At 58.5% G+C, this 11,232-nt stretch overlaps 1 protein-coding gene across 1 annotated transcript; it reads left to right on the top strand.

Annotated features, from left to right (window-relative positions):
• Positions 1-1,140, top strand: S1PR3 (sphingosine-1-phosphate receptor 3). Its single transcript, XM_047097273.1, has one exon. It carries the CDS (start codon positions 1-3, stop codon positions 1,138-1,140), a length of 1,140 nt encoding a protein of 379 aa, XP_046953229.1.
• The last annotated feature ends 10,092 nt before the right edge of the window (positions 1,141-11,232 follow it).

Here is an 11,232-nt window from a genome sequence, read left to right on the forward strand (position 1 = left end):
ATGGCGGCCGCGGTCCTCGCGCCGCGCCCCAGGCCCTCCCCCGGGAACGAGACCCTGCACCAGCACTACAACTACGTGGGCAAGCTGGAGGGCAGGCTGAAGGAGGCCCCCGAGGGCAGCACGCTGACCACCGTGCTGTTCCTGGTCATTTGCAGCTTCATCGTGCTGGAGAACCTCATGGTTTTGATCGCCATCTGGAGAAACAATAAGTTCCACAACCGCATGTACTTCTTCATCGGCAACCTGGCCCTCTGTGACCTGCTGGCCGGCATCGCCTACAAGGTCAACATCCTGATGTCGGGCAAGCGGACGCTGAGCCTGTCCCCGACGGTCTGGTTCCTGCGGGAAGGAAGCATGTTTGTGGCCCTCGGGGCGTCCACCTGCAGCTTGCTGGCCATCGCCATCGAGCGGCACCTGACGATGATCAAGATGCGGCCGTACGACGCCAACAAGAAGCACCGCGTGTTTCTTCTGATCGGGATGTGCTGGCTCATCGCGCTCTCGCTGGGCGCCTTGCCCATCCTGGGCTGGAACTGTGTGCACGACCTCCCCGACTGTTCCACCATCCTGCCCCTCTACTCCAAGAAGTACATCGCGTTCTGTATCAGCATCTTCACGGCCATCCTGGTGACCATCGTCATCCTGTACGCCCGCATCTACTTCCTGGTGAAGTCCAGCAGCCGCAGGGTGGCCAGCCCCCACAACTCGGAGCGCTCCATGGCCCTGCTGCGGACCGTGGTCATCGTGGTGAGCGTGTTCATCGCCTGCTGGTCCCCACTCTTCATCCTCTTCCTCGTCGACGTGGCCTGCAGGGTGAAGGAGTGCGCCGTCCTGTTCAAGGCCCAGTGGTTCATCATGCTGGCCGTGCTCAACTCCGCCATGAACCCCGTCATCTACACGCTGGCCAGCAAGGAGATGCGGCGGGCTTTCTTCCGGCTGGTCTGCACCTGCCTGGTCCGGGGCCGTGGCGCCCGCTCCTCGCCCACCCAGCCTGCCCTCGATCCCAGCAGAAGCAAGTCCAGCGGCAGCAACAACAGCAGCCCCTCGCCGAAGAGCAAGGAAGACCCTCCCCAGAGAGTCGCCTCACCCTGCATCACCGACGGAAACAAAACCCTGCAGAACGGGATTCTCTGCAAGTGAGAGCGCCTGCCTCCGGGAGCGGGGGAGGGGAGCCCCGCTCTGTGGCCACGGCCGTACCTGTTGCACGCCTCGCCCCTGGGAGTTCCAGAGAGGGGACTCGGGAAGTCCACTCGCCAGTGGCTTGCCCGGCGTGGACGTCACGTGAGGAGGGGGACCCAAGGACCCGCCAGCGTGTGTCACGGCAGACCGTGCGCTCTGTCTGTCTTGGCTCGTCTTCTGAACGCACCACGCTGCGACAGTATCTGCCGCCTTCCCCTGAGCCCCCCGGCTGCTCCCTGCGGGGCCTGGACAGGGAAGGTCGCGGGCCCCACAACGTGCAGGGTGTTTCTCAGAACGTCGTGACGATGTTTGGTAACTTCACTCTACGCTGTGAGCGGAGTGGATGCCTGTGTGCTCGTCATTTCTGTGTCACGGAGCACTTGTGTCTCTTATGTCTGCCGTTGGTACGCGGCACTTGGGTGTGTCGGTGAGCGGCAGTGTGTGACACAGTTAAATATCCGTAAGTGCAAGTGTGTCCTGACTGAACCACCAGGTGTAAGGATGTGGCTGGACACTCGGTGGACACGGCAGTCCCGGGCTCCTCAGACCGACGTGAAGTCTTGTGTTCAGCAGGCTTTGAATGCCTGACTTCCCAGAGAGGGCCGATTCCAGGTGGGTCTCAGATGTGTGGGTCTGAAGGATCCTGGGAGATCGGGCGATCTGGTGATCTCTGGGAGCCGTGTCCCTGTTCCTCTGGGGCTCCTGTGTCCCTGCACATCCAAACCCACGTTAACCAAATTCCCTGATTGTTTGGGGTTCCTACAGATCACAGAAGAGCCAGGGGCTTCCAGGAGCCCATCCCCAGACCAACCGAGAAAGGGACCCACAAAGGAGCAGCAGAGGACAGACGCCCCCCCACCCCCCCGGCCTGAAGCCGGAAGCAGTGGTCTGTTTAATGCAATGGAACGTTTGTACTGAATTAGGAGAGGTTTACAGGGCTGTGTTGAGTCTCTTTCTCTCTGATCAGAAAAGCTCGGAGGCGGCAGCCCCGTGTTGTCTCAGTGGCGTAGCTGGGGAGGTCGGCGGTCTCCACGCTCCCCAAAGCTGACCCTGACAGTGACAGCCAGGAGCGTGTCCGCGTGTGCTCTCCAGGGAAACGTAAGGATACTGTAATCTGCCTTTGCAGCCTGGGCTGACCCTGCGTCCCTGATCGCCGGGTAAAGGGATTACTTAGGAGGGGTTCCCGTGCGCGCCCTCCCCAAGGACCCCACCCGCAGGACAAACGTGTGTGCATCTGTAGAGATCTCATAACCATAGAGCTGATGGCTTCTTGGTAAAAACAAAACGAGCAACCTTTAAAAGGACCCTTACTCGGGTAAGCCCACATTGCAGCCCCTGGGGTTTCTCAAGTTGGCTGGGAATTTCTGGCCGAGTCAAGACTCAGTCTCAACACTTAACGATTTGCAAGAGAAGCTGGCTCCTGTGTGTCATCTGATGCACATTCCCCACACCGAGGAACGTTCCGGTGGGTCCTGGGTGGTTTCCATGTACTGACCAAAGACTATCCTCGTTTTTGTTGCCAAGGAGAGAAATTGTACTTGTAAGGAGATGTCTTCGGTGGCATTTTTGGTGGCTTCTTTACATCACTGAAAAGGGGCTTCTTTCTGAACTCAGATAGCATTTCTAGAAAAGTGAAGCACTGAGGTACTGGGTTGAGAAAACAAAGCTGCATTCCAGAGAGCTGGAGTGTTGGGCATCGGTGCTCGCCGGGTGACGACGTGACTTCAGGACCCGGTGCCCTGGCTCTGAGGGGCGTTGTTGGGGGGGGGGGTCTCCTCTCTGGTGCTAATGTTAGTGACACTCGCTCTACAGTCCCGTCGAGAGAACGCAGAACTTTCAAGCAGTCTGAATGAAAAATACGCCAAAAAAGGCACGGTGTTTGCTTGCTGTATGCAGAACGTGATCGAACATCAAGACCGGTGTGCACGGCCCTCGGCAGCTTGCGGGGGCGCGTTTAGGAGTTGAGACTACAGAGCTTGCGCTAGATCTCACTCGGTTAGTAACCTTCACGGTGTCCCATGTGTTTGTTAAAAAAAAAAAACAAAAACAAAAAACCTCCATATAAACTGGTCATCGGGGCGCCTGGGTGGCTCAGTCGGTTCAGCGTCCGACTTCGGCTCGGGTCATGATCTCACGGTTCATGGGTTCAAGACCGGCATCAGGCTCTGTGCTGACAGTGCACAGAGATTCTCTCTCTCCCATTCTCTTTGCCTCTCCCCTCCCTGGCTCTGTCTCTCTCTCTCAAAATAAATAAATAAACTTAAAAAAAAATAAAAAATGAAAAAACAAACCTGTGGCTGGGGGTCAGCGTGGGGGCCCGTGTGCAGGGTGGCCACCTGGTTTCCCACCTGGGGCCACTGTCCCTCCAGGATGGAAATGGCTCTAGGAGCCCGTGCCCTCCCCCACCCAGTCCCACCTGGGCAGCTGCCCTGGGTCAGGGCTTGGAGGCAGGTCAACCCTTAACCCTTCCTCGGGGAGAAAATCACAGGTCCTGGCAGAGCGTGGCCGACAGAGGGCGTCTGGTTCCACTCCGTTTGCAGCAGGAGAGAGTAGGTCAGAACCGGTCCTTCACCCCGAGTCATTCCTGACGAAAGGCCACGTCTAGCGTGTGTGTGTGTGTGTGCGTGTGTGCACGTGTGCTTGCGCGTGTGTGTCTGCTCTGTGTTAGGCCTGTAGACGGCCTGACTGGGGATGTTCATGCTGATGTTGGTGGAGAAACCTCACTGCACAAGCGAGGACCACCGCGGCTCCCCTAGAGCGGACGCGGCCAGAGACCCCGTCAGGAAGGCCGACGCCAGGCCCCGTGTGCGCGCCACACCGTCAGGGGGGCGAGGCTGTGCAGGTGCTGCTGTTGGAAGAGGCACGCGCTCCCTTCGGAGAAGCTCCAGCCCCTCTGCCTCGCCAGGCGACGCAAGACCCCCGCCCACGGGAGAGGCTGGCCACGCAGCCCTCCGTTGCTCACACCTCGGTGACAGTCACTCCAACGGTGAGCTTCGCGGCAGGCGCTGCTCTCTGCCCCGTGACCTGTGCTGCCCAAGAGGCTGTCCTGGGGGTGGAACCGGGCGCACTTCATAGAAAACTCCTCACTGAATTAGCAAGTCCGGGCTCTTAAATTGTGTCTGTGAGGACAAAGCCTCACCACCCAAACGTTTTAGCGTCTAAGTCGAAATATCAAAGGGTTTGCTGCACAGAAACGCACACACCTGTCTCCCGAAGATGAAGGCACATTTTCCCATGACCAGTGAGCAGAAGGGCGCCATCGCCAACACGGCCGTGACACCCGGTGCCCCGGGCCACGGCGCTGACGCTCGGGGACGCCACGCGGCCCCTCCGCCTGGCCGCCACAGATGCGGCCAGAAGCCACGTCGCTTCCTGGAGGAGGTTAGAAAGCTCGAGGCTGGTTTGAGAATGCCACTCCTCAGAACCCAAAGGCGATTCTGTCCCAGCATCAAAGCAGAAAGTGGCTCATCGGCGACACGCCCAGGCAGAGACTTTCACAGAATTCTTTCTTGTTCCGCAAAAGTCGATGGAAAACAAAACACAGGATTCTCAAGTGATATTTATCAATATATATAATTTCCCATCCAAATGCTTTTTAAAAAGTAATAAATATCTTATTATTACACATTGAATTTACACGGAGTTCTTTCCTAATCCTTGGACTTTTAACATCCCATGTTTAATTCTTGTTTAATTCTCAGTGCAAAGAAACATTCACATACTTAAAGTTTTTACAATATTTATTCTGGAACAAGTTTTATTCAAAAGGCAAATGAACACAGAACGTTGCACTCGCAGCTGACACACAGTCATTACAGAGAAAGGTAACTCAGCGTTCAAAGACAGAGATGCCCACGTATTCCTGCTTTGTTGACCACTGCTGGATTTGGTCGGGTAGACAATTTGGTTGTGGTAAGGATGCCCCGGGTGCGTGGGACACTCAGGACCACGCCTGCGCTCTCCGTGTGCACGCTTTGCTACCTACAGCGTCTCAAGGTGAAGCAACGACACAGAAATGTAACCTTGTACGAGGTTTCGTGCCTGGCACTTTCTTCCGTGAGAATGGTTCTCCCAGCTCGGGGAGGAGCCTGGAGAGTCATTTATTCAGGACATCTGGGGAGGCAGGGGGCCTGCCCAGTGCAGCCCCCCAGTCCCCAGCGCCCATGCCAACACCAGCCGTGGGGCATGCATGAGAAGGGTGCCCCGCAGGCTCTGAATGTCCCCTGTGACCCTCCCGCCCCACCCGCCTCCAGCTCACACAGCCTTCAGACCCCCGGGCCCAACCGGGAGCCCCAGCCTCCACTGTCCTGTTGAACCTGGCCACGCGGGCCACCAGGCCCGTCTGACCCTCGTGCCCCGGGTGTGTTTGTTTCCTACCGGATGACAGATTCCCGTCTCTCCCGGGAGCCCAGCACAGAGCCTGCCGCACAGGAACCCGTGCACAGACGGGGCCGAGACGAATGCCCGCCAGCTGCGGGGTGCACAGCTGTGCCCAGGCAGACCGCTCGCCCCCGAGCACACCCGGTGCGGACAGCTTTTCCGCACCTGTCCCTTCCTGCCCGTCGTCTCTGACCTCGGAAAGACACTGCCGGATGCAAGCAGCGCGTAAGACTGGACTTGCTCGTCCCCGAACGCTTCTTCTTCCCTTCAGCCTCCTGCGCTGTCTCCCTCCTTCCTTGTCTTCCCTGCCGGCCCCCCTTCCCTCCTGCCCCTCGGTCACTTCCACAGTGCCCACCCCGCCCTCCTGTCTGTTCGTGCTCCCCCTTGCACTTGGGTCCCACCTCCGGCGGCATCCAGGACGCTCCTCCACGAGTCTGCAGAGGCCAGGACCTGTCAGCCCCCAAACTCTTCACGTCTGCTTAACTTCCTGCCTGTCCTTGTGGCTTAAAATACCAGAGCCCGGGGAGGGTAGGCCGAGGTGCCCGTTCCACCGCCCGCCCGCGCACGCACACACACAGGTGTGCATCCGCCGTGATCAGCGCAGGTACGTGCGCACGCGCAACTGACATTCAGAGTCCTCGTACAAAATCGCAGTTTTCCTGGCTGCTATAAAATGTGCCAGTTTTAAAACTGTGCATTTGTTGCTTGCAAACTTATAAATATTTATAAGCTCCATTATAAATAAATTGTGGCTGGCAGACGGCACTCTGTCCGCCAGCAGCGATTGCTCGAGTTCTCGATGCTTATCAATCCTCCACTTTTAAAACTCAGAGCACGGGCTCTGGGATCTAGAACACGAAGCGGTAGGAAAACCTACTGGTAAATTGGAGGGGAGCCCTCAGTAGGGGAGGGCTGGCAGCTCACACCCGATGGTGGTCCACCCTCCCTGTTTAGCAGAAATACACATTCCTGGGCCCGCGCAGCCCTCCTGGGGTGGGGCCTGGGGCCTCCTCGCTGCCCCGCGTCTCCAGATCTGCTTGGCCCCGAGGACTGTGTCTCCGCCTGGGATTCCCGGCCCGGGGAGTGTGCACAGGGCCCGCTTCCCACCTGCGCCCGGCTGGCAGCTAAGCCCAGCTGGGTACGTGCTGAGTTGTGTCCACCCTGCCTCCTGCCGCCCCTCACTCTGCCACACCACGGTGACTGGGCCGATCGTGCCCTCCTCCTCCTCCTCCTCCTCCTCCTCGACTTCCTTCCCTTCCCCACCCCTGGGGCATCGCCGGGAGAAACGACAGCCAGTCAGACCCTCTCGGGGTCTGCGGCTGAAGGGCCCCAAACAGAAACACCTCCTCGTCCCGGAAGGGGCACGAATGCAAACCCAAGCGGGAAGAGCTGTTTGCCATTTTCCATCGGGGGCTGAGCGTTACACACACCGTCAAGGACCCTCATGAGTCCTGCGCTCCGTCCTACGTTCAGCCACTGACTGTCCCCGCGCTGCGGCAAGTCCCCTGGCCCTAGTCCCCCCACTGAAGAGCTGGGTCTAGAGCTACAGGATGCTGATCCCATAGCCCTCCCTTGCTTGTGACCCTCGGGGGCGGGGGGGGGGGGGCACGGCACATCCGGGTTCGTAGCACGTGCCAGCAGCGTGGTTTTCCCACTTCATCCTTCCCAGGACCGTTTTTAAAGTTTCACTACACAGCCTGGTGTTCTGAGACACGTGACCCAGATTTGTCTGCGACACGCGGTGACCCAAGCGCAGTATTTCCACCATCCCCCTCCCCCCTTCCCCACCGCCACAGAAAGGCGAGGGGGGGGGGCGTGCACGCAGGGGGGCGGGACGCACGCATATGCTACTCCGCCAGCCAGAGAGCCCGTCACACGTGTGCACGAAGCATCCCAGGGATCAGCTGTCCTTCCTCTTCACGTATATTCACCACCACCTCCCATCTCACGGCGGGGACACCGCACAGCCCTGCGGTGCAGGTGGCACGCGGGCCAGCGCTCAGAGAAGCCCCAGCAACCAGTGTGAGGCCTCGTGGCTCTGGGGCGCCGCCTGGGAGGCCTGGGACCTCGTGGGAACTGCCTCCACCCCGTGACCGATTCCCGGAAATAAGGACCAGGGCCTCAGGTTTCAGGTGTCACTTATGAGAAGGACGCCTCCCCCCACCCCCACCAGGCATCTGATGCCACCTGAAAGGAACTGTCCATCTCAGGAGCCCAGGACGGGCAGGGCCAGCAGACACGCGGCCACAGTGTCCGAACACAGGGCCCTTTCAGGGGCCGCTCTAACTGCCGCCCTGCCCCTCCACCCGCCTCCCGCTGCTGCCCCTCCTTGGAAGTCAGGCCTCCCTCTTCCTCTGCAGGCGGCTTGTCACTTTCTGTCTTCCCTGGAAATTATCCCGGTGCCTTCCTCCCTGCGAGACCCTCAGGACACTGTATGTCCTGCAGCTGGGCCTCTGTCCATCCTTCCACCCCAACAGCCAACACAGCCATAAGCAATCCTTGTTCAAATGAAACGGGGGGCAGCAGAGTGGCCAGCGGGTCCTTGGGCCGTCGAGTATAGGAGCCCGGGAGTGGTGGCCCGGGCACAGGGGTGGGTCGGGAGATGCTCGCATGCGTCAGCCATCAGTCCGCGGAGCGCCCAGGGCCTCAAGCATCAGAGCTCAGTGAAACCACCGGCCAGCAGCCCCACGGGGACCCTGTGGGCGCTCAGAGGGACAAACGAGGATGTCATTTGAAAGTACCGCTGATTCACACACGGAGGTGTTGGGGGGGGGTCTCCAGGGCTGCCGCACCAATGCGGCATCGGAGGCCCGCCGGGCCTGCCTTGTACACCCAGCACAGCCGGGGGCAGGGGCCCAGCAGGGGGGCGCAGGCCCGGTGCCACCATGCACCCCGGGGGCGGCCAGGCACAGCGCACAGAGAACATACCCGGGGTGCAGAGACCCTGGGACACACAGCCCTGCCCTGGCAGAGGTGCAGGCTGGGAACTGGGCGACGGGGGACCCAGGCTGGCCCGGGGAATCCTGAGTCCCAGGCACGGCAGAACCCGGTAACACCAACGGAGCAGGACAGCTCGGCCGGCTGCCCGCCCACCGCGTGGCTTTGAAGGTGGGGTACCCACCCCGCCTCAGTTTCCCCGCCTGTGAATGAGGCCCTTCACACGGCCTTGAAGGGGAGCTGAGATGACCCCGCGGAGCCCCAACATGCTTCACAGGGGAGGGCCAAGGAAGAGAGACTCGAAGGCACCCCTGGGTCTCCAGGTTGCTCCGGTGGCTACAAAGGGGCACGATTTCCCACTGGCACTGTTCCTTTGTAAGCAAACCCTGGAATCTGAGCTTAAAAATACATGTTTTGAATTAATATTGAAACAAGAATTTGATCTCCCGCCAATACTTCTAATTTTCTAAATTGATTCTCATGCAAAGAAAACATGATATATATATATATATATATAAACATATATATATATATATATTGCTTATCATCACTGAGACAGACATTGACTTCACAGCAGAGAGCTCCCGCACCTGCAGATTACCATCTGTCACATCCTCAAGAGGGAAAAGAAAGCAGGTCACGTGTTCAGGGCTTCGGGGTCCCCAACCAGCCCTTCCTACTTTGCCCTGAAACATTAGCATTTGGGAGGTGCCCTTAACACGACACAGTGGGGCACTAAAAAGTCAGTTTACCCATCTTTATATGTGTGGACGCTCCCACACTGGGGTGGGACCTCTGGTACGTCTGCAGGGCTGCAGGCCTCTGGGGTACGGGGCACAGGGCGGTTCCCACCCCCGCCCCGTCTGCGTCGTCACAGGGCAGGAGCCTGAACGATGCCACCCCAACCCCGTTCAGCTCCCACTGCTTCCGAGTGACCTGGGGCAGAGTATCCGCACCGTGACTGAAACCAGAACTGTTCTTTCCAGGAAGAGGCGGATGGTCCTACGTTAGTTCCAATCCACGGCAGAACATTCTAGAAGACTGAAGCCACCGTCACCTTGGATCCACTGGACCCTCAAGGGACAAAAACTCCTAAGAAGCCCCACACACATCTGTGGAGCTGCCCGACTCCCCCATCACCCACAAGCTTCACCCTATCTTCCATCCTGGACACACACACCCCAAGAACAGAAATGGGGTTCATTTAGCATTAGAACTTCACAGATTCACTCAACAGAATTTTTTAAATCCACCCTTAACTCCTCACTCTTGAAGCATCGAATTTATTACCGTCCCACTCTAAGCGCGCGGAAGGTCCTTCTGTTGCTCCGACCCAGGGGTGCCTCGCACCGTGGGGCCGCACGGGACGGGGGCCTGTGCCGTGGCACCGATTAGAAGGTGCCAGCCGACGAATGGATCCTTCTGTCTTTTAAAAGACAGCATCTGTTAAAATCACATGGGAACGTCAACACGGGCGTTTTTTAAAAGTTACAGGCACTGTTGACCTCCTGACACCGAATGACCCCGTAAGAAATCCCAGTACTCCAGCTCAAAGGAAGGGGTCGAGACAGAGCTCCGTGGGGCACGGGCCCTTTCCACGGAGCAACTGGGAAATCTGCTGCAGAGACAACCAGCCACCTAACCCACCGACCACTCGAGAAGCAGGAAGCCTCCGACCGATCCCGCGGGCCCGAGTCACCAACCTCAGGCAAACGTGGGGCAAGAGCCACGGCCGCGCACACGTCTCCGGGACGGAGCACGCGTGTCAGATCTGCCTTCGACACAGCTCGTACCGGTGCATTTTTCGCTGTCGGATTCAGGGCAGGGACGGTTTTCTAGCAGCTACCGCGGCGGCTTGCCATCATCGGATTGGCTGGAAGGACACAGAAGCCAAGACTTCGCCCCAGCCAGCCCCCCGCCCCCCCCACAGTAACACAGATGGGAGCAATGGAAGAGTTTGCCAGTGAAGATGTTGGTCACTGAGGCTCCTTTGGTGCCACATCTGGCAGTAAGATCTTTGAGAACCCTGGACAACTGAGGTCAAGGGGGACGGGATTCCCATGCTCAGGCACCACCGACACGGCCGGGTTGACAGTTCGGCGGCACCAGGTGTCAGGTGCGGGAGCCGGGAGCTCACGGTGCAGTGCAGACGGCCGGGGGGGCGGGGGGCGTCATCGCGGAGGGAGGGGGCGCCGACACCCCGAGGGGCGGCCCCCGGGACCAGAGCTAGGCCCTTTCGGGTGGCAGCCCGCCTTCTTCTGCGCCGACTCCGTATTTTTTACTCCATATTTTTAGAACCCTCCTGCCTGCTTCTAGTCCCCGTGTTGTGCTTATCGGGTAAGATTGCAGGTCACACCTTCCTAGGGGAATTTCTCAGGAGAATGGGTCAGTTGAATTAAATTTTTTGCCCGGACAACTAGAGTCAAACTTTTTTTTCCATTAAAAACATACAGCACAGAACGTTAGTCTTACATCTTTCTTAGTCTTAAAAAATATAAATATAGAGGGCTAATTTGTACAGGATGTATAGGTATGTACACCTTTAATATGCACACGAGAAAATCAGGACAAGTTTATGAAACTTGCACTTTTCGGACACCTTCCTCCTGGGGCATTTGGACAAGGCTCTGAGCCCGTGGGCGGCTGCCCGAGTTTCCATAGCCCCCGTACCCATTTCCCGGGAAGAACCAGGTCTCCTGACCACCGGTGCAGGGTCAGGACGGGGTGGCCGGCCGG

This window comes from Lynx rufus, unplaced genomic scaffold (assembly GCF_022079265.1).
Source record: "Lynx rufus isolate CCGP_SWC_20201006 ecotype Redwood Valley unplaced genomic scaffold, mLynRuf1.p SCAF_10, whole genome shotgun sequence".
Taxonomy (NCBI): Eukaryota; Metazoa; Chordata; class Mammalia; order Carnivora; family Felidae; genus Lynx; species Lynx rufus.